This window comes from Eleutherodactylus coqui, chromosome 8 (genome assembly GCF_035609145.1).
Source record: "Eleutherodactylus coqui strain aEleCoq1 chromosome 8, aEleCoq1.hap1, whole genome shotgun sequence".
Taxonomy (NCBI): Eukaryota; Metazoa; Chordata; class Amphibia; order Anura; family Eleutherodactylidae; genus Eleutherodactylus; species Eleutherodactylus coqui.
Window position 1 is genome coordinate 195,855,657 of NC_089844.1, and position 23,748 is coordinate 195,879,404.

Here is a 23,748-nt window from a genome sequence, read left to right on the forward strand (position 1 = left end):
ACCAACTGGCTAGCCAGATAGTAGTAATAGAAGTGTGGTAAAGCTAACCCCTCAACGGGAGACACAGAGTCTCTAGTCTAATCCTGGGTGTGGTGCCCTTCCACAATATGCGTAGCATAATCCTGCGAAGCGTAGTAAAGAACTTTTTTGGAACTAACATAGGGGAGTTATGTAATATATACAGGAATTTTGTCAGGAGCTTCATTTTTAGCAGGTTTATTCTGCCCACTAGAGTGAGCGGGAGAGAGGCCCAGCGTACCGCCATCTCCTCAGCCCAGCCCAGGAGAGGGACCAGGTTGGATTTGTAAAAAGTAGATAACTCTGCTGACACCTTTACACCCAAATAGGTTGTCTGGGTTGTCCAACTCAGCGGGGCGGGCAGGGGGAGCTCAGCGGCCGCAGGATCCACTGCCAATAAGTGGGTCTTGTCCCAGTTGACCTTGATGCCAGAGTGTGTGCCAAATGTGTCAAATATAGCCAGCGCTGAGTCAAGAGAGGACTCCGGGTCTTGAAGAAAAAGGAGAGTGTCATCTGCATAAAGCGCAATGCGCTCTTCGTTATTGCTGAGTTTAAATCCTTTCACTGTCGGTGACGTTCGGACCTGAATCGCAAGAGGCTCTATGGCAAGGGCGAACAAGGTGGGGGGCAGAGGGCAGCCCTGTCTTGTACCCCTACCCAGGGAAAACTGGGCAGAGTTGTGTATGTTAGTTTTGATCTTGGCCACCGGGGAGTCATATAGAATCTCAATCCATTTAATAAAGGTTGGCCCGAATCTGTGAGTGTAGGCACCGGCGCCACCCCCAGCAGCGCTGAAGTTAAGCGCCTACACTCACAGCAGCAGAAGAAGCAGGAGCTGCCTGAACAAGAACAGCATTAATGCTGTGCCGCCAATCACAATGTAGGGGACGTGACCGCAATGCCCAACCTCCTGTATCTCGTCACCACCTCTACTTCAGGTGGCGTCAAGATACACTAATACCCCCCACTAGTAAAGGTGATGCCTCTAATTCTACCCCCTGTGGTACCCCACTAGTAAACTATTACTGCCCCCTGTCATACACCACTAGTAACTGTGACTACTCCAGTACTGACCCCTGTGGTACCACACTAGTAAAGGTGACCCCCAATATTGATCCCTATGGTACCCCACTAGTAACTGTGACCCTCTCCAAACTAATCCCTGTGGTACCCCTTTAGTAATGGTGACATCCCCCAAATACTGACCCCTAGGGTACACCACTAGTAACCCCTTCAATACAGCCCCCTGTGGTACACCACTAGTAATGGTAACCCCCTTAATACTGCCCACTGTGGTACCTGACTCGCAACTGTGACCCTTCCAATACTACCACCTATGGTACCCCACTAGGAGCTGTGACCCCTCCAGTACTGACCGCTGTTCTCCCCCACTAGTAACGGTGACCACTCAAATACTGACCCCTGCGGTACCCCACTTGTAATGGTGACCCCTAAATATTGCCCCCTGTGGTACCTTACTAGTATCGGTGACCCTTCCAATTCATTTCTCCTGTAGTACCCCACTAGTAACAGTGACCCCTACTATGCTGCCCCCGGTGATACCCCACTTGTAAAGGTAACGTATTAATTCTGCCCCTGTGGTACCCCACTAGCAGCAGTGACCCTTCCAATACTGCCCCCTGTGGTACCCCGCTAGCAGTGGTGACCCTTCCAGCATTGCCCCCTGTGGTACCCTACGAGTAACAGTGACCCCTTCAATTTTGCCCCCTGAGGTACCCCACTAGTAAAGGTGACCACTTCAATTCTGCCCCCTGTGGTACCTCACTAGTAGCGGTGTCCCTTCCAATACTGCCCCCTGTGATACCCCACTAGCAGTGGTGACCCTTCCAGCATTGCCCCCTGTGGTACCCTACGAGTAACGGTGACCCCTTCAATTCTGCCCCCTGAGGTACCCCACTAGTAAAGGTGACCACTTCAATTCTGCCCTCTATGATACCCAACTAGTAACGGTGATGCTTCTAATTCTACCCCCTGTGGTACCCCACTAGCTAATGTGACTCCTCTATTACTGCCCCCTGTTGTACCCCACTAGTAACTGTGACTCCTCCAGTAGTGCCCCCTGTTGTACCCCACTAGCAACTGTGTATTCCTTCAATACTGACCCCTGTGTTACCTCACTAGTATCAGTGACCCTTCCAATTCATTTCCCCCGCTGTACCCCACTAGTAATGGTAACCCCCTTAATACTGCCCACTGTGGTACCTGACTCGCAACTGTGACCCTTCCAATACTACCACCTATGGTACCCCACTAGGAGCTGTGACCCCTCCAGTACTGACCGCTGTTCTCCCCCACTAGTAACGGTGACCACTCAAATACTGACCCCTGCGGTACCCCGCTTGTAATGGTGACCCCTAAATATTGCCCCCTGTGGTACCTCACTAGTATCGGTGACCCTTCCAATTCATTTCTCCTGTAGTACCCCACTAGTAACAGTGACCCCTACTATGCTGCCCCCGGTGATACCCCACTTGTAAAGGTAACGTATTAATTCTGCCCCTGTGGTACCCCACTAGCAGCGGTAACCCTTCCAATACTGCCCCCTGTGGTGCCCCACTAGTCACAGTGACCCCTTCAATTCTGCTCCCTGTGGTACCCGACTAGTAAGGGTGACCCCTTCAATTCTGCCCCCAGTGGTACCCCACTAGCAGCAGTGACCCTTCCAATACTGCCCCCTGTGGTACCCCGCTAGCAGTGGTGACCCTTCCAGCATTGCCCCCTGTGGTACCCTACGAGTAACAGTGACCCCTTCAATTTTGCCCCCTGAGGTACCCCACTAGTAAAGGTGACCACTTCAATTCTGCCCCCTGTGGTACCTCACTAGTAGCGGTGTCCCTTCCAATACTGCCCCCTGTGATACCCCACTAGCAGTGGTGACCCTTCCAGCATTGCCCCCTGTGGTACCCTACGAGTAACGGTGACCCCTTCAATTCTGCCCCCTGAGGTACCCCACTAGTAAAGGTGACCACTTCAATTCTGCCCTCTATGATACCCAACTAGTAACGGTGATGCTTCTAATTCTACCCCCTGTGGTACCCCACTAGCTAATGTGACTCCTCTATTACTGCCCCCTGTTGTACCCCACTAGTAACTGTGACTCCTCCAGTAGTGCCCCCTGTTGTACCCCACTAGCAACTGTGTATTCCTTCAATACTGACCCCTGTGTTACCTCACTAGTATCAGTGACCCTTCCAATTCATTTCCCCCGCTGTACCCCACTAGTAACAGTGACCCCTACTATGCTGCCCCCGGTGATATCCCACTTGTAAAGGTAATGCAGCAATTCTGCCCCTGTGGTACCCCACTAGCAGAGGTGAACCTTCCAATACTGCCCCCTGTGGTACCCCACTAGTCACAGTGACCCCTTCAATTCTGCCCCCTGTGGTACCTGACTAGTAACGGTGACCCCTTCAATTCTGCCCCCTGTGTTACCCCACTAGCAGCGGTGACCCTTCCAATACTGCCCACTGTGGTACCCCGCGAGTAACGGTGACCCCTTCAATTCTGCCCTCTGTGGTACCCCACTGGTAAAGGTGACCCCCTTCAATTCTGTCCCCTGTGGTACCCCACTAGCAGCAGTGACCCTTCCAATACTGCCCCCTGTGATACCCCACTAGCAGTGGTGACCTCTCCAATACTGCCCCCTGTAATACCTCACTAGTAATGGTGACCCTCCCCCCAAATACTGCCCCCTGTGGTATCCCACTACTAACAGTGACCTCTCAAATACTGACACCTGTGGTACCCCACTTGTAATGGTGACCCCCCCAAATACTGCCCCCTGTGATACCCCACTAGTATTGGTGACCCTTCCAATTAATTTCCCCTGTGATACCCCAGTAGTAACAGTAACCCCTCCTATACTGCCCCATGTGATACCCCACTTGTAACTGTAACGCAGCAATTCGGCCCCCCGTGGTACCCCACTAGCAGCAGTGACCTCTCAAATATTGCCCCCTGTGATATCCCACTTGTAACAGTGACATAGCATTCTGCCCCCTGTAATACCCCACTAGTAGCAGTGACCCTTCCAATACTGCCGCCTGTGGTACCCCACTAGTAACGGTGAGTCCTTCAATTCCACCCCCTATGGTACCCCACTAGTAACGGTGATGCCTCTAATTCTACCCCCTGTGGTACCCCACTAGTAAATGTAAATCCACTATTACTGCCCCGTCGTACACGACTAGTAACTGTGACTGCTCTAGTACTGACCCCTGTGGTACCCCACTAGTAATAGTATCCCCCAATATGGACCCCTATGGTACCCCACTAGTAACTGTGACCCTCTCCAATACTGACCCCTGTGGTACCCCTCTAGTAATGGTGATATCGCCCCAATATTGACCCCTAGGGTACACCACTAGTAACCGCTCCAATACAGACCCCTGTGGTACGCCACTAGTAATGGTAACCCCCTAATACTGCCCACTGTGGTGCTTGACTTGTAACTGTGACCCCTCCAATACTACCTCCTATGGTACCCTACCAGGAGCTGTGACCCCTCCAGTACTGACCGCTGTGGTCCCCCACTAGTAACGGTGACCTCTCAAATAGTGACCCCTGTGGTACCCCACTTGTAATGGTGACCCCCAAATATTGCCCCCTGTGGTACCTCACTAGTATCCGTAACCCTTCCAATTTATTTCCCCTGCAGTACACCACTAGTAACTGTGTCCCCTGCTAGGCTGCCCCTGATGATACCCCACTTGTAAAGGTAACACAGCAATTCTGCCCCTGTGGTACCCCACTAGCAGCAGTGACCCTTCCAATACTGCCCCCTCTGGTACCCGACTAGTAATGGTGACCCCCCCTTAAAATACTGCCCACTGTAGTACCCGACTAGTAATGGTGACCTCTCAAATACTGAGCCCTGTGGTACCCCACTTGTAATGATGACCCCTCCAATGCCGCTCCTTGTGGTACTCCACTATTTCTGATGATCTTTCCAATGCCGTCCCTTGTGGCATCCAACTAGTAATGGTGACCCCCTCCAGATACTGCCCCCTGTGGTACTCTACTAATATCTATGACCTCTCAAATACTGACCCCTGTGGTTCCACACTAGAAACGGTGACCTCTCCAATTCTGCTCCCTTTGGTACCTGACTAGTAATGGTGACCCCCCCAAATACTGCCCACTGTAGTACCCGACTAGTAATGGTGACCTCTCAAATACTGAGCCCTGTGGTACCCCACTTGTAATGATGACCCCTCCAATGCCGCTCCTTATGGTACCCCACTATTACTGATGATCCCTCCAATGCTGCCCCCTGTGGTATCCCACTAGTAATGGTGACCCCCTCCAGATACCTTCCCCTGTGATACCCCACTAATATCGGTGACCTCTCTAATACTGCCCCCTGTGGTACCCCACTTGTAATGATGACCCCTCCAATACTGCCCCCTGTGGTACCCCACTAGCAATGGTGACCCCTCCAATGCTGCCCCTTGTGGTATCCCACTATTACTGGTGATACCTCCAATACTGCCCTTGTGGTACTTCACTAGTAAAGGTGACCCCTCCAATACTGCCCCCTGTGGGACCCCTAGTAACAGTGGCCCAATCAGAGTATTACCATTTATAACCCCCCTCTGCTTTCTATCACTGACCAGTTACTTACCCCCTTACACACATTCTCGCCCAGACCAAGCCTTCTCATTTTATATACTAACCTGTTATGCGGCACAGTGTCAAATGCTTTGGAAAAGTCCTGATACACAAGATCCAATGACTCTCCCCTACTGAGCAAGGGGATGGACCCGATGACCCTGGAGGTCCCTTCCAACTCTACCATTCTATGATTCTCCCCAGTCCAGTCTAGAACTTACCTCCTTGTAGAAGCTGATCAGTGTGACAGGATCCTCGTCAACGCAGGCTGATACGAATAGCAGTCCTGGAATATGCAAAGTGGGCCACAATGAGCCGAACACCACACTCTTATGAAAGCTGTCTAAAAGAAAATGTGTGTTGTCCATAGCAACCAATCACAGTGCAGCTTTCATTTTACAGCAGAATAGCAACCAATCACAGTGCAGCTTTCATTTTACCTCAGCAGAATAGCAACCAATCACAGCGCAGCTTTTATTTTACCGCAGCAGTATAAGAAATGAAAGCTGAGCTGTGATTGGTTGCTATTGGCAACAAAAATTACAGAAGTTGGTGAGTTCTCGATTTTTAATTATGCCGGTTTTTGTTACCTGATGCTTTAGAATGCAGCCAGAGTAATCCCTGGATCAACATTTGAGAGCATCAACCCCGATGATCACCTAATGTCTATATCCTGTCATATCATCTAGTCCCCTCTTAAACTCCTCAGTGGATTTTGCCATCACCACGTCCTCAGGGAGAGAGTTCCCCAGTCTCACTGCTCTTACAGTAAAGAACCCCCTTCAGTGTTGGTGATGATACCTGCTTTCTTCTAGATGTAGCGGATGCCCTCTCGTTACCGTTGCAGTCCTGGGTATAAACAGATCCTGGGAGAGATCCATGTGTTGTCCCCTCATGTACTTATACATGGTTATTTGGTCGCCTCTTAGCCATCTTTTCCAGGATAAATAATCCTAATTTGGATAGCCTCTCTGGGTATTCCAGTTCCCTCATTCCGTTTATTAGTTTAGTCACCCTTCTTTGAACCCCCTCCAGCACTGTAACATCTTTCCTGAGCACTGGTGTCCAGAACTGTGCGCAGTATTCCATGTGGGGCCTGACAAGTGCCTTATATAGTGGGAGGATAATGTTCTCGTCCCTCGACCCTATACCTCTTTTAATGCACCACAAGACTTTATTAGCTTTTGCAGCAGCTGACTGGCATTGGTTGCTCCAGTTAAATCTACAATCCACTAGTACCCCCAGGTCTTTTTCCATATCACTTTTCCCTAGCAGTATATTGGTAACATCTAGAGATGAGCGAGCGTACTCGGAAAAGCACTACTCGCTCGAGTAATGTGCTTTATCTGAGTATCGCTGTGCTCGGGTCTGAAGATTTGGGTGCCGCTGTGGCTGACAGGTGAGTCGCAGCAGGGAGCAGGGGAGAGCGGGCGGGAGAGAGGGAGAGAAAGATCTCCCCTCCGTTCCTCCCCGCTCTCCCCTGCAGCTCCCCGCTCCGTGCCGGCACCCGATTCTTCAGGGACGAGCACAGCGATACTCGGATAAAGCAAATTACTCGAGCGAGTAGTGCTTTTCCGAGTACGCTCGCTCATCTCTAGTAACATCCATTCTTGCTGCCCATGTGCAGAACCTTACTTTTATCCACATTGAACTTCATTTGCTATTTTCCTGCCCAAGCCCCCAGCTTATCTAGGTCCATTTGTAGCTGCACATTGTCCTCCATTGCATTAATTATATTATATAACTTTGTGTCATCTGCAAATATTGATATTTTGCTGTGCAGCCCCTCTATCAGGTCATTGATAAATATATTGATCAGAATGGGGCCTAATACTGAGCCCTGTGGCACCCCACTAGCGACGGTGGTACAAGCAGAGTATGAACCATTTATTACCACCCTCTGCTTTCTATCTCTGAGCCAATTCTTTACCCAGATACACACGTTTCCACCCAATCCGAGCGTCCTCATTTATATATCAGCCTATTATGCGTGAAATGCTTTAGTGAAAACCAGATATACAAGATCCATAGACTCTCCCAGGTCCAGCCTAGAGCTCACTTCATTGTAAATAAAGAAAAGTAAAAGTGGAAAGGAGCTGCTACCGTTAAAAAAACTTTCAATCTTTATTAAGTAAAAAAAGCATACAGCTCACAGGTTCGCGCTGAACGCGTTTCGGCTATAGTAGCCTTTGTCAACAGCTATGAGGTATGGACTACACAAGACATTTATAGACAAAATACAAATTAAAATCAAAGAAGCAATACATGTGTGTGCTAGCTTGTCAGGAGGAGAGATGGCTGAGGAATGGTGTGGAGGGGGTGTTCAGGAGTTAATTGCACCACATGTTGTAACCAGCCAAATATGTATGAGAACAGCACTCCGGGGGTTAAGTAAAAGATCAAATCTTTATTGTGCCCACACAACGTTTCAACCCTCCATCCGAGGGTCTTTATCAAGTTCTAAATAACATACGCAGACTCCAACATTAAATAGCACCCATAGCTCCACCTACACCAATCATAGACAACAACACATATTATGATTAAAACAGATCAAATTTCATTGGGTGACACAGTCACAGCCAGGTGCGACATACATAATACAATCACATGTTTAAAGGTGTCATACCCAGCAATGTGTTCAGGCTGCCGCCGATGTAGACGCATACCTCTGACGTGGATCACTTCCTGGATTGGTAATGAAGTTCTCGCGAGACCAGCAGGGCCTTCTGCCCTGCGTCATCATCACCAGCCATCTATTGGTGTTCACAGCGCATGCGCAAGGTTCCGATGCCTGCAGCACATCGCCATAGCATCCGAGCCACTACTATCAGAGATAGCGTAATGCATACATCGCCTATGCGCATGCGCAGACCCGCGGAGCACTTGAATGCCTAAATACAGTGCTCCCTCAATCATATAGTCCCTGTATAATCAAAAAACCTCTATTCATACAATCAAACAGCGCTGAAGCACCATTTTTACTGTTAAGGACGACAGTCCAGTCATAACTAACCAGATAATTATAAAACTGGTATACTTATGTTCATTTAAGTTGACCCTACGAAGGAGGCTTGTGGTAAACTCAAATTAGTCCTTGATCAGGCTGGTTTGATTGACCAACATTTGTTTGAGTTTTTGTACCCCGATTTTCCAATAATGGCCAAGATATACACATTACCAAAAGTCCACAAAGATATTCAGCGTCCCCCGGGACGACCTATAGTATCCGGGAGGGGGTCTGTTTTCAACAATGTGTCTCGGTTCCTAGACAGAATACTCAGACAGCATGCTACTGAGGCTAGGTCCTACATTAAGGACACCTCGGACTTTTTATGCAAATTAGAGGCAATTTCTATCAACGAGGACGCCATTAAAACATGACATTGGCATAGCTGCTGTGGGATATTTTCTGTCTGGATCCAATCTGTCTGCAGACTGTGTGAATTTGGTTCTGACACTATTAATGTTGGTTTTGTCCAATAACTTTTTTTTGTACCAGGATCGGTTTTACCGGCAGTTACAAGGAACCGCGATGGGGTCCAATGTGGCCCCATCTTACGCTAATTTATTTATGCGCCATATGGAGGAGACGCGTCTCTGTACCTCCCCATCCTGGGCCTTTGCCCAGGTATGGTGGAGGTACATTGACGACGTCTTCGTCATATGGAACGGTTCGCTTGAGCAGTTAAATATTTTTCATACTGAATTGAACAACTTTCTACCAGAACTCAAATTCACCCTGTCTGCATCAGATACGTCCATACAATTTTTGGACGTCTTGGTTATCAAACAAGGCAATTGTTTGAAGACTGATTTGTACACCAAGCCTACCGATCGCAACAACTTATTGCATTATTCAAGTTGCCACCCGCCGGCCCTGATTAAATCTTTACCATGGAGCCAGATGCTCCGGGTCCGGCGGGTGGTAAACGATGAGTTCTTTGATGTACGGCTTGAAAAAATGTATAATAAGTTTGTCTCTAGAGGTTATCCACAAGATTTACTGTGTGAACAGATGAATAAGGTCAAACAGGTAGAACGTGCTTCTGTTCTCAAACCTGCCACTACTACAAGTGCGGCTATAAAACGAATACCATTCGTTTCCACCTTCGGAGCACATAGTCATGAGATCCGACACATCTTAAGAAAGCATTGGCACATTCTTTCGAGGTGCCACCCTGAGATTGCGGAATTTACCTGTCCACCTATGATGGCGTATAAACGGGCACAAAATTTAAAAGATCGTTTGGTCCATACATCTTCTGTTCTTCCTCTGGGCTCTATACAGAGAACATTAGCCCCTGTCAGAAATGGCAACTTTCCGTGTCTCGGATGTGCAGCTTGTCATAATATGGCCAAAGGGGACAGCTTTGTACATCCGAGATCCGGGAAACGGTTCTATATACATGGTTGGTACAGTTGTTGGTCAGCATTTGTTGTATACCTGATTAGCTGTCCGTGCGGCCTCCAATATGTGGGTCAAACCACTACGGAGGTCCGCAAACAAATAGCTAACCATAAGAGTAACATCAGGACCATTTAGGCATTCAAGTGCTCCGCGGGTCTGCGCATGCGCATAGGCGATGTATGCATTACGCTATCTCTGATAGTAGTGGCTCGGTTGCTATGGCGATGTGCTGCAGGCATCGGAAACTTGCGCATGCGCTGTGAACACCAATAGATGGCTGGTGATGATGACGCAGGACAGTAGGCCCTGCTGGTCTCGCGAGAACTTCATTCCCAATCCAGGAAGTGATCCACGTCAGAGGTATGCGTCTACATCGGCGGCAGCCTGAACACATTGCTGGGTATGACACCTTTAAACATGTGATTGTATTATGTATGTTGCACCTGGCTGTGACTGTGTCACCCAATGAAATGTGATCTGTTTTAATCATAATATGTGTTGTTGTCTATGATTGGTGTAGGTGGAGCTATGGGTGCTATTTAATGTTGGAGTCTGCGTATGTTATTTAGAACTTGATAAAGACCCTCGGATGGAGGGTTGAAACGTTGTGTGGGCACAATAAAGATTTGATCTTTTACTTAACCCCCGGAGTGCTGCTCTCATACATATTTGGCTGTTGAAATTGCGATCCAGGATCCAGGATCTCTGATGAGCGGGCACCAGCTGGTGAGGATTGTCTTCCCTGTATATCTGAAGGTGAAGTGTGTGCTGTGATCGGTGTTGCTATACATGTTGTAACCAGCATACAGAGATTTGTTGCAAAAAAGTTTAAAACAGACAGACAGACATCTATACAATGATAAATAAGTGAAAATTTAAGAGGAAAAAGGAATCTGGAAGGCAAAAATTCCAACAAAACAAAAGTCCAAAAAAAAAAAAAAAACTTTATTAATTTCTTTTTTTTTTTCTTCCCTTCCCTTTTGTCTCATTTATATATCAGCCTATTATGCGGCACAGTGTGAAATGCTTTAGAGAAAACCAGATATACAAGATCCATAGACTCTCCCAGGTCCAGCCTAGAGTTTACTTCATCGTAGAAGCTGATCAGATTGGTCTGACATGATTGACTCCTCATAAACCCATGCTGGTGAAGAGTTATTCCGTTGTTTTCTTTGAAGTATTCTAGGATGGCGTCTCTCAGAAACCCCTCAAATATTTTTCCAATTATTGAAGGGGAACTTACCGGCCTGTAGTTATCAGGCTACCTTTTGGACCCCCTTTTGTATTTTGGAACCATATTAGCAATGTGCCAATCCAGTAGTACAACCCGGTATCAATAGTGTCCATAAATATAAGAAATAACAGTCTAGATATCACATCACTTAGTTCCCTTAGAATTCTTGGGTGTATTCCATCTGGGCCTGGCGATTTATCGATTTTTAACCCTCTTTAACTCGTGAATACACTTGAAAAGAAACTTTTTAATAGATTTGGCTTCCCACCATCATTTGCTATGGTTTCTCCTGCATTATTTGTTAAAGGGCCAGTGCTTTCAGTGCAAATCCTTTTACTGTTTATATAATTGAAGAATAGTTTAGGGTTATTAAAATGCTTGTCCCCTGTATAAATAAAAGTGAGAGCCGGAAGGCATATACCGTCCAAAATCTGAAACACGTGACTTTCGTTCATGTGTAACAATTGACCATCCCAGACCATGACGTCACCTTCACCAGACCAGCGTCGGCAGCAACTAACGTAACCATTTAATTTCTAAATGTCTATATATGTATTGTTTTATGCTTGAGAAAGGCGTTGTGTAACGCCAAAACGCGTCACATGAATAAAAATATTTTTACAATACATAGACCATTGGTCTAGGACATTTTGCAAATCCCAAAGCGCAGGAAACTTTTTCTATTGTTGCTGAACGGATTATGCCCCAAGAGACTGCCTATTCCTCAGCCTGCTCTTTTGGCAGGGCATGTTTCCCAAGTGATGGATGCCAAAGGAGTCACTGATAACCCACTCTGCCACATAGACATGAGCTGGGAGCGATCCCCGCAGTGCTGTATAATCACCCCACTGCTCGCTTCCTCAGAGCTAAACCTCCTGACTCTGTAATAATAATGCTGAGCTCAGAGGACGCGGCGTCACTTCTGCCTGAGAACTCTCAGTGCTTCTGGCCTATAGTGAGTGCACATAATAACATGTAGCCTGAGCAAGCGGAATCAATGGAGAAGTCACAAAAGGTCCAGGAAGGAAGCGAGAGAAGTGACGTATGAGGAGACAGGAAATACAACAGCTGCAGTTCAACTCATCTCTGAAATCCATAATAAATCCAACAAAAGCGGCTGCCGCAGGCATGGGCCCGCCAGCTGTCCTGCAAGATGACCGGCAACGTAACCTGCATATGTGGATATAAACCTCATTCTCAGTGAGCCAGAGCGCCCAACATGAAACCAAACAGAGCAGCATACCTAGAAGAGCGACCGCATGACCCTGGCATATGACTACCCCTGATGGATGACCAGCATGTGGACATTACCCTAGTGGATGACCAGTGTGTACATTTGTAGTTCCCCCAGAGTTGGGTACTCCAGCACTTTCTGTGCCCACTATCTCCTTACAATCAGGTCCCAATGTATTGTTTAATACATATTTCTCATATTTTGCAATATTCCCCAGCTCCTGGTATGTACAGCTCACCTAGTCAGGGGAGTGTTTAGCCAGGAATAGAGGGCCTGGCATTACGGGTTGAGCGAGCTTGGCAGTATAAAAGGTTAAGAGTGGGTGGAGTTAACTAGTCTAGTCCAGGGGAGCCTGAGATAGAGACTGGGGAGGAACCAGGAGAACATCTTTACTTAGTCTTCCAAGTCTGATCCAGGAGTCTAGCCCAGAGAAGCCTGAGGTAGAGGCCAGGGAGGAACAAGGAGAAAGCCGGTGTGGTGGGAAGCTGAAGATCTAAAGTGTGAGTACTCAAGAGCAAGAACTTTTAGTAACAGAAGAGAGAGAGAAGAGGAGAGTATTAGGAGATCTAAGTCAGCCATTCCTAAGCTCCAAGCAGAAAAGAAAACAAGTCGGTCAAAGTCAGGTCCAGCCAGGGAACAAACCTAAAATGCAATGCACAGAGGATAAATGTATTTACCTGTATCAAGTCCCTGAGCATCTGAAGAAGTAATAAATGCCTGTAGCTGTAACCGTTCCTACTAAAGTTTATCAATGTGAACTGTATGCAACAAGACAAGTTCATCTTTCATCTGCTCTTGAAGAATAAAACAGTTTTGGTTCACTGTACAACCCAACTCCTGGAGGGACTTCCAACTATCTATTCCATCTTCAACATCTGCACTGAGGTACCACACTAAGCACTCCAGGCAGGACAGAGGGTTATTCCCCCATTTTTGTTTAGTTTTCTACTTTTTGTAATTCATTATTTTGTTCCGAACAGGTCCCTACCCGTACATGGACTGGCATCACAACAAAAGATTTTTCCCTACTCCATAGGTAGCACCATGTAAAACACCATAAAAGAGGTATAGGGGCGAAGGACGAGAACATTATCCTCCCACTATATAAGGCACTTGTCAGGAATACATGGAATACTGCACACAGTTCTGGTCACCGGTGCTCAGGAAGGATGTTACAGTGCTGGAGGGGGTTCAAAGAAGGGCAACTAAACTAATACATGGAATGACGGGACTGGAATACCCAGAGAGGCTATCCAAATTGGGATTATTTACCCTGGAAAAAAGACGGCTAAGGGGCGACCAAATAACTATGTATAAATACACGAGGGGACAATACAAGGATCTCTGCCATGATCTGTTTACACCCAGGACTACGATGGTAACAAGAGGACATCCGCTACGATTAAAGGAAAGTAGGTTTCATCACCAACATAGAAGGGGATTCTTTACTGTAAGAGCAGTCAAACTGTGGAACTTTCTGCCGGAGGAAGTACTGATGGCAAAATCCATAGAGGAGTTTAAAAGGGGACTGGATGTCTTTCTTGAGCAGAAGGATATTACAGGATATAGATATAAGGTGACCAGCGGGTTGTTGTTCCGGGTCTTACATTAGGTAGGAACTATGAAAGGTTGATCCAGGGATTATTCTGATTGCCATTATGGAGTCGGGAAGGAATTTTTCCCCCCGAATGGGCTAATTGGCTTCTGCCTCTTATTTTTTTTGCCTTCCTCTGGATTAACAAGAAAGGGGTTAAAACAGGCTGGACTATATGGACATTGTCTTCATTCAGCCTTACATACTATGTTACTCTCACTTTAGCCATTAGCTGCAACAGCCATCTGTACTTCCCCTCCATACGTAGTTCCACGGGAGCACGTACGGCTCTTGCATTCCCATACCAACTCTTAAGCAGCATCTCCTGTACTTTCATCCCTGGAGAAGACAAGCTTTCTAGCAGCAGAGACATAGCCACGGCCTAGCCCTGGCAGGAGCAGTGGCCCGTCTCTTCTGCGCGCACCTCCTTCTCCGACAACGCACTCTGTTCTCTCACTTACTAACTCCTCCCTATTCCCCTCAAACCACCAATCACAACACACTGATGAGACAGAGAGCTTACTTAAGGACAAACAGACTCACAAATGATGGAGGGAGCCTACTCTGGTTCACTACACTACCACTTATAAGTACGTTTATAGACATACATACCCATTATAAAACAATCTAAAATCTCATACATACTGCAAACAATTCAAAAATACCAGTGCACATCATAAAACATTACAAGTGGCTGACCAAGGAATGGACCCTGGTGTTTGACCTGGTGGTAGACGTCCTCCTTATTTATTGCATTATTCTCGACATTAATCACTATGTTATCATTGATTACAGTCATATCTTCTGCCATCACCATCTTTGTGGACACAGAGCAGCCAATCATTTTTCGAAACAGTGAGCGCAGCTTTGGATACCAGGTTGTACATTTTGGAAAATGGTAAGAGAATCCTTTACCACATCCTCTAAACTACATGATTCAGAATGATAATCGGTCTTCTTACAGGGTGATCGTCAGCGCCCCCCTCTATCCAGAGGCAACAAATAAAAGTGGTCGGCTATATCACTGTGATCCATGGACCAGGAGCTGCTCTCCAATCCCCATCACTGGTAACAATGTTCTCATTTGTCAGCGAGTGCGAGATTAGATTCTCCATAATATCCGGGGCATTTGCTTAACCAAATAATTTTATAGAATATGTACAGTATGTGTCCACCATTATCCTTATAGTTCTATATGTTCTGCGGCAGGATCTCCAGACGATGATCACATCTCACTTGGGCTCTCCCTAACTTCACAGAAGAAACCACTTCAGTTGCTGGTAGGAGACCTGAACGCTCCAGTAATCTGTTTTATGTCCTATATTATTTCCGCTGTGTCCCGTCCTGCATTCCTTCTTCTATTTTGTTCTCACATTGTACGTCTTATATTGTAATTTCCTGTGAGGCTTGTGGACCAACCCTGCGGAGAACCTGTGGACAGAACATGTATGTGAATGGCCGCTGTTATCTCCTGGATGAAAGGCTGCAGATGATAGGAGCGTTGCCCTCTCAACTCCCAGGTATCTGCTTCTTGGCTGTGACTGTCCCCCAAGTGCTCTTTATAGGCACATCAGTGTCTCTGCCATGTCTCTGCCATTTTCCATCCTTTTCTATGATTTGTATTTCTAGTTCCATGTCTTGTCCATTTTCTATCCTTCTCTATTTCTGCCTTTATGTCTTTTCCTTATGAACACGCCATTGTCTGTGCCACGTCTTGTCCGTGTCTTTTCTACACTTTTCTATCATTTGTTTCTACGGTTCCAGGTCTACTCCTTATAGGCACAATAGTGCATTAAAAGCTACAAATCATCAGCGCAGGTAAAAACAAAAGAATATTTTCTTTAAAGGGGTTGTCCCGCGCCGAAACGGGTTTTTTTTTTTTCAACCCCCCCCCCCCCCTGTTCGGCGCGAGACAACCCCGATGCAGGGGTTAAAAAAGAACACCGCACAGCGCTTACCTGAATCCCCGCGCTCCGGTGACTTCTTACTTACCTGATGAAGATGGCCGCGGGGATCTTCTCCCTCAGTGGACCGCAGGGCTTCTGTGCAGTCCATTGCCGATTCCAGCCTCCTGATTGGCTGGAATCGGCACGTGATGGGGCGGAGCTACACGGAGCTACACGGAGCCCCATTCAGAAAAGAAGAAGACCCGGACTGCGCAAGCGCGGCTAATTTGGCCATTAGACGGCGAAAATTAGTCGGCTCCATGGAAACGAGGACGCTAGCAACGGAGCAGGTAAGTGAAAAACTTCTTATAACTTCTGTATGGCTCATAATTAATGCACAATGTACATTACAAAGTGCATTAATATGGCCATACAGAAGTGTATAGACCCACTTGCTGCCGCGGGACAACCCCTTTAAACAAATAGAAATTCCAAATTTACTGATTTACAAAGTATATCCCGAAAGTTTTTTTTAAAAAAAGGTCTCTATATATTAGGAGAACAAGAGAGAGGGTTTGTTAAACAGGGTCATGGTACTTAAGGAAGTAAAATCAGGACTAAAAAGAAAACCAGAAGAGGAAAAAGAGGACAGAAAAATGGAAGAGACCTACCCAAGAGCAAAAAAAAATACAGTCCAAAAGAAACAAATTCAATAACTCACACTCAATACTGTTTCCACGAAAATAAGCCCTACCCTGACTTTTTCAGATTTTTGGGAGGTTTGAAATGTAAGCCATACCCCAAAAATAAGCCCTAGCTACACTTCATTAGAAAAAATAAAAAATTACCTAGCAGGCTCGATCTGGGTCACTCACGCCTCTCTTCGCAGGTCCGTGCTGTTCCTGCAGTTCCAGCCGGTCGTATAACATCACTTCCTGGTTACTGGATTAATAAATCCTGGCTACAGGAAGCGATGGCTGTGATTGGTTCATCCAGCGCTGCATTGATTGGCCGAGCAGCGCTCAAGAACCAATGTGATCACTGTGATTGGTTCTCTAGCACTGTTCAGCCAATCACAGCCATCGTTTCCTGGAGTCAGGATTTATGAATCATGTAACCAGGAAGTGAAATTGTATGAGCAGCTAGGACTAAATAACTAAATAAACAATGAGGGACGTGGACTGAGCCTGCTAGGTAAGCAAAATAAGACATTCCCCAAAAATAAGACCTAGTGCCTCTTTTGGGGCAAAAATTAATATAAGACGGGGTCTTATTTTAGGGAAAACACGGTAAGCACTTTGCGATTCTCGATACTCAAAAAAATGAAGAAAATCAGGACAACATTACTGTTATGGCAGCTGTGGGATCTGTGCCTTTCTAGTAATCTGGTTCAGGTCTGGTATTTGGTTCTCTTCATCTTCTGTATCTGGTGGGAGTGGTTTTAGGTGAGACTTGTGGATAATTTAGGAGGACTATTTAACCTAGCCTGCGATTAACCCATTGCTGTTTAATTCGGTCTCCCTCTGACTGTGGTAGAAGTTAGAGATTGGTGTTGGATCTCCTGTTTTCCTTATTTTTCACTAAGCTAAGTACTGAAGTTACTATTGTTGATATCTTGTTCTCTATGGTTTTCTCCTCTCCCACGTAGGGTCTGCTAGTGGCCTAGGTACGTGGTCAGGTTCGCCCTTGTTTGGCCGGGTTATCTGTGTATAGGCAGGTCCCTTTCCTGAGTAAAGGGTTTACAGGGATAAAGACACTTGAAAATAGTGTGCTGTGCTGTCCGCTTGCTCAATTCATATATCTCATGATCCACTGCTTGCTCAAGCGGTTTCACCTACCCCCGGTCCTGGGCGTAAGCAGCAGAAAATTCCATGCAGGAAAAAGTGTCATCCACGCTTGCTTGCAGAATAAAATATATAATCTTCCTTTTTTTAGACATATTTAAAATTGCCAGGTATACACATCTCTGGACCAGAGGCGTATCGGCTGCACAGAGCCTTCGTCAGTGGCCAGGTATACACATCTCTAACCAGACGCGTATCGGCTGCACAGAGCCTTCGTCAGTGGCCAGGTATACACATCTCTGGACCAGACGCGTATCGGCTGCACAGAGCCTTCGTCAGTGGCCAGGTATACACATCTCTAACCAGACGCGTATCGGCTGCACAGAGCCTTCGTCAGTGGCCAGGTATACACATCTCTGGACCAGACGTGTATCGGCTGCACAGAGCCTTCGTCAGTGGCCAGGTATACACATCTCTGGACCAGACGCGTATCGGCTGCACAGAGCCTTCGTCAGTGGTATGATCTGAATAGAGTGTGGGACCAGCTTAAATAGGTGGAACAGAACAAATAATTACAATGACTGTCAGCTGTACAGGCTATAGGGCAAAAGGGAAAATATACAACAAACATCAAACTATTGCTGGTAGGATAATGCTTGTAAATGAAGCTTGTAATAAACACAAATCGCACACATAGCAATATAACGCAAAGTGGATACCAACGGGCGCTCTGCCAAAGCTTCATATATTTCAATTGTTGCAAGATTAACCCCTAGTTGCACTATGTTTGTATCTGTTGAGTTAAACTTCACAATTGAGTTGATAAAATATATATATAGAGGGCCATAAAGATTTCCCTTGCTATGCGATGGCATTATACTGAGCTCCCCTTTATAAAGAAGTTAGCCTGCATGTTCAGGAAAAAACAAAACAAAAAAAACAAAAAAACTTTTCCTTATTTCTCTTTGTGAAAAGATAAGTGAAGACATGAGCATATATGTTGTTTCTATGTACTGTACATAATATTAGTCTGACTTGCAGTATAGCCCACATAAGGGATCTGATCCCAGAGGGAGAAAGAAAAAAAAATCATTTATTTTTTACTCTGGATAAATCCCCTCATATTGGTTTTCTGCATATGTGATGTTTCTATATATATGGTGCAAATCTGACTTACAGTGTAACCCCCCAAAAGGGGTCTAGTTTACATGTACTTTCTTCTCTATGTTTGATTCCTGTATATGCAATGCAGATCTGACTTATAATTTAACCCCTGAGGGGATCTGGTCCCTAGTTTGTGGATCCAAAAGGACTCTCTGATCAGTATATCATTGAACGTTGCCTCGCCACGCCTGTTGTTGGTTACTTTATACCAAAACATGTGAAGCTAGCGGTACTGCATGAGTGGGAATTGATTAAATGATTGGCCAGATTTGAGCTCCCAGTTTGGCCTTTTGCTATATATTGTAGATGGTCTGATATTCTGATGTGGTGCATCCAATATATTGTAACTTACATGATGCACAGCCTGCCATATAGACAACTCCCGTTGATTTGCAATTTATATATGATTTGATTGCATATACGGTGCTGGTATTGTCGCTACCAAACTCCTTGACACTTCTTGGTGCACATTTACACATCGGGCACCGTGATTGCATGCATCTATAAAAGCCATTGTTTTTTAGCCAATCGGTGTCTGTCTGTTTGTTGCTGTTTCTATTTGGGTGAACTCTATTTTGCCTGAACATGAAATCAATCGATTTCGCCCTTCTGGACACACATCTGGTGCCCGACTCCAATATAACTTTTAATTTCGGGTCTTGTTTTAAAATGGCTAAATTGTTGATCTGTGTGAATTGTCTGCTAAACGGGGTTGAAAATGTGATGCATTCTCTGCTTTTTAATCTGTCTGAATGCTTTTCATTTGAACTGATTTCTCGTTTGTCTAGAAGCTACTGTTTTTTTTTGCCCGTTGTAGAATGCGTTTTCCGTCTCCCCCGTTTTCCGTCTCCCATCACAGATTTCTTTTTCTGCATGTTGGTAATCTGTACTTAAAGTGCAGAGGCGATTTGCCCTCAATAGCTCCCCCAATGGGATCGCTTGTATAGTTTGCATCGGATGGCAACTTGACGCGTGTAAAATCGTATTACCAGCATCTTTTTTCTATACGATACACTGGTGATGGACCCATCCTGACTATTTCCCTTAATAAGAATATCCAAAAAAGGGATCTGTTTGTGATCAAAGTCCATGGTGAATTCCAGATTGCAATCTTTTGCATTGATATAAGTTAAAAAACTGGTTAGTTTGATCTTGTTTTTTGTTTTGTCTCTGTTCATACCATCACTAGTCATGTGCCATATAATAATCACGTCATCAATGTAACGCCCATACCAACATATGTTGTCGATAAAGGGGTTACATTGATCATAAATAGATCTGGATTCCCACCATGACATATACAATATTGCTAAAGAAGGGGAGACTCTAGAGCCCATTGGCGCCCCCACCAATTGTAAGGATTGTGTGGAATTGAACTTGAAAACATTATGTGTCAGTAGGAATTCAGTTGCTTCCATCAAAAAAGCTCTTACAGAATCATTATATTGTGCATGAGACCTTAGGTGAAATGCAAGAGCCTGTAGCGCCAAATGGTGTGGGATAGAGGAATACAGTGCTTTAACATCACACGTTACCCAGGTTTTATCCGCCCCCCATTTGTGTCCTGCCAATATTTGAATGACTTTGTTGCTATTAGGAATATATCCGGGGATTCGAACTACCACAGGCTGTAATTTTCTATCTACCCAATTGCTGAGTCTCTCACATAGGGATCCTCGTCCTGAAACTATTGGGCGCATGGGAGGTGGAAATACATTTTTGTGAGACTTGGGAATCCCATAAAAATTTGCAAGAATAGGATTTTTGGGAACTGGATAAGCCATTTCTTTGTCACTTAATACCCCCATTGAGCCCCCTCTGGTAATCAAATCAGACAATGAATGGGTGAATGTTACAGTGGGATCAAGCTCTAATCAACCTCTTTTGGCAGAGCGCCCGTTGGTATCCACTTTGCGTTATATTGCTATGTGTGCGATTTGTGTTTATCACAAGTTTCATTTATAAGCATTATCCTACCAGCTATAGTTTGATGTTTTTTGTATATTTTCCCTTTTGCCCTATAGCCGCTACAGCTGACAGCCATTGTAACTATCTGTTCTGTTCCACCTATTTAAGCTGGTCCCACACTCTATTCAGATCATACCACTGACGAAGGCTCTGTGCAGCCGATACACGTCTGGTCCAGAGATGTGTATACCTGGCCACTGACGAAGGCTCTGTGCAGCCGATACGTGTCTGGTCCAGAGATGTGTATACCTGGCCACTGACGAAGGCTCTGTGCAGCCGATACGCCTCTGGTTAGAGATGTGTATACCTGGCCACTGACGAAGGCTCTGTGCAGCCGATACGCCTCTGGTTAGAGATGTGTATACCTGGCCACTGACGAAGGCTCTGTGCAGCCGATACGCGTCTGGTCCAGAGAGGTGTATACCTGGCCACTGACGAAGGCTCTGTGCAGCCGATACGCCTCTGGTCCAGAGATGTGTATACCTGGCAATTTTAAATATGTGTAAATAAAGGAAGATTATATATTTTATTCTGCAAGCAAGCGTGGATGACACTTTTTCCTGCATGGAATTTTCTGCTGTTTACAGGGATAGTGTTTCCATGGTGTCTGTTTTCTTTATTTTTTTACCACTGTTTTGTGTGCACTTGCAGTCTGTTTGTTCACAGCTTGTGAGTCTTTCAGGTTTTCAGATCCAGTCCGTCCTGATTGGACATGACAGTTGCTTCATCAGTAGCAGTCAATGTTAATCCCTTACAATCCCCTCTACCATTACACATGACCCTGAAACCAAAGTCAACATTTTATCTAGTACACCACAAAAGTAACCACAGTGACACTTTTTACACTTTGGTTTCCGCTGAATTTTGTGACATCAATAAAATATGCAAGGCACCTAACAATCTGAAGAGGGAAGAAAAGAGAGCCATAGGATTCCTGGCAAACGACATGATCATTTGCAATGCCGATAAAGGAGGTGGGGTACCAAAACCACAAAACTTTCAAGAATGAAGAGAGTATTAGGTCCCAATTTTTGCTGATCCTACCATGAATTTTTTGACTCACTTACTGAGCTGGTTGAAACAGCCTACCACCAGAAGATAAAAAAACATAATTATAAAGAACAGTTTTTTTTATCACCTCCTCAGATCAGTTCAACCCACCAGGCAGACCCATAATTTAGGGAATAAAACTCTATTACCAGCAACCTTTCATGGTATGTAGATCTTGTCGTACAGCATTGCATCCACCATTTGGATTCATATCTTAAAGACATCGAGTGGAAGCCGTCATAGAGATGAGCGACATTCGATGTCACATCACTATATTCAAATATCCCTCATGTGACTGGCGTCAATTCGAAAAGGAATACATAATACCCCGACATCAGTGGGCACATCATATTATTTTATACAAAGGTTACATTGGTGATTTGATTTTTATACAGGAAGGCTCATTTGAGGAATGTTTACATTTCACCACTTACCTTAATGCTAAGTCCTGGAATCTTACCTATACCAACCCTAACTCTGATTTACCTGTCGACTATTCAGACCTCACTTTGAGTCAAGGAGATGGGAGAATTATCACTAAAACATTCTTCAAAAAAAGTAGATAGTAACAACTAGAGATGAGCGAGCACCAAAATGCTTGAGTGCTCGTTACTCGAGTCGAACTTTCAGTGATGCTCGAGAGTTCGTTTCGAGTAACGAACCCCATTGAAGTCAATGGGCGACTCGAGCATTTTTGTATATGACAGGTGCTCCGCTAAGGTTTTCATTGGTGAAAATCTTAGCAAATCACCAAAGTCATGTAAAAAACACAGAAATGGATAGGGCAGGCGAGGAGCAACATGCAGGGCTGCATTTCGGGCTCCGAGGTCTCACTATTAAGCCACAATAGTGGCAAGAGTGAGACACCCCCCCCCCCCCCCCGCACTGTCAGCATAAAGATCGTTCTCCTCTGCCACAGCTGTAACAGCTGTGGCAGAGAAGAACGATGTTAGCCCATTGAATTCAATGGAGCCGGCAATACAGCCGGCTCCATTGAAAGCAATGGGCTGCCGGCAAGCGCGAGATGAATTTTCGGGAAGGGGTTAAAAATATAAGCCCTTACCCGAAAATCATCCTAAAATGTGTAAAAATAAAAAAAAAATTTATACTCACCTTTCCGCTGCAGCCGGAGTTCAGCTGCGTCTGGCCGGCAGTTCTCCTGAACTGCTCTGAGTAGTATTCAACAGCCGGGGATTTAAAATCCCCACCTGCTGAATGAACTGCCTCTGATTGGTCACAGCCTCACCAATCAGAGGCAACTCTCACTCACACCCATTCATGAATTCATGAATGGGTGAGTGCTGCCTCTGATTGGCTCAGCGCAGGGACCAATCAGGGGCAGCTCTCAGCTGCTGAATACTACTCACAGCATTTCGGGAGAACTGCTGGCCAGACGCGGCTGAACTCCGGCTGCAGCGGAAAGGTAAGTATAATTTTTTTTTTTACACATTTTAGGATGATTTTCAGGTAAGGGCTTATATTTTTAACCCCTTCCCGAAAATTCATCCCGCGCTCGCCGGCAGCCCATTGCTTTCAACGGAGCCGGCTGTATTGCCGGCTCCATTGAATTCAATGGTCAGTGCTTGTTTAATGGAGACCAGTACCGCGTGGTACTCGTCTCGAGTAACAAGCATCTCGAGCACCTGAATACTCGAACGAGCATCAAGCTCGGACGAGTATGCTCGCTCATCTCTAGTAACAACCTGTTATACTATAAAACCTCTCGTTTAAAAAAAATGGCAAAACATTATCCCCCCACCCCCAAAGACGCAAT

General features: G+C 45.7%; 1 protein-coding gene across 1 annotated transcript in view; it reads left to right on the forward strand.

Moving 5' to 3' along the window:
* Window positions 1-23,748, forward strand: part of LOC136577312 (integrin alpha-M-like) — a 76,212-nt gene that overhangs the window by 4,360 nt on the left and 48,104 nt on the right. The window contains exons 2-5 of the mRNA XM_066577182.1: window positions 14,918-15,020; window positions 15,087-15,190; window positions 15,332-15,402; window positions 15,528-15,642. Of these exons, the coding sequence (XP_066433279.1) occupies window positions 14,918-15,020; window positions 15,087-15,190; window positions 15,332-15,402; window positions 15,528-15,642 (393 nt within the window). The remainder of the gene's footprint in view (window positions 1-14,917; window positions 15,021-15,086; window positions 15,191-15,331; window positions 15,403-15,527; window positions 15,643-23,748) is intronic.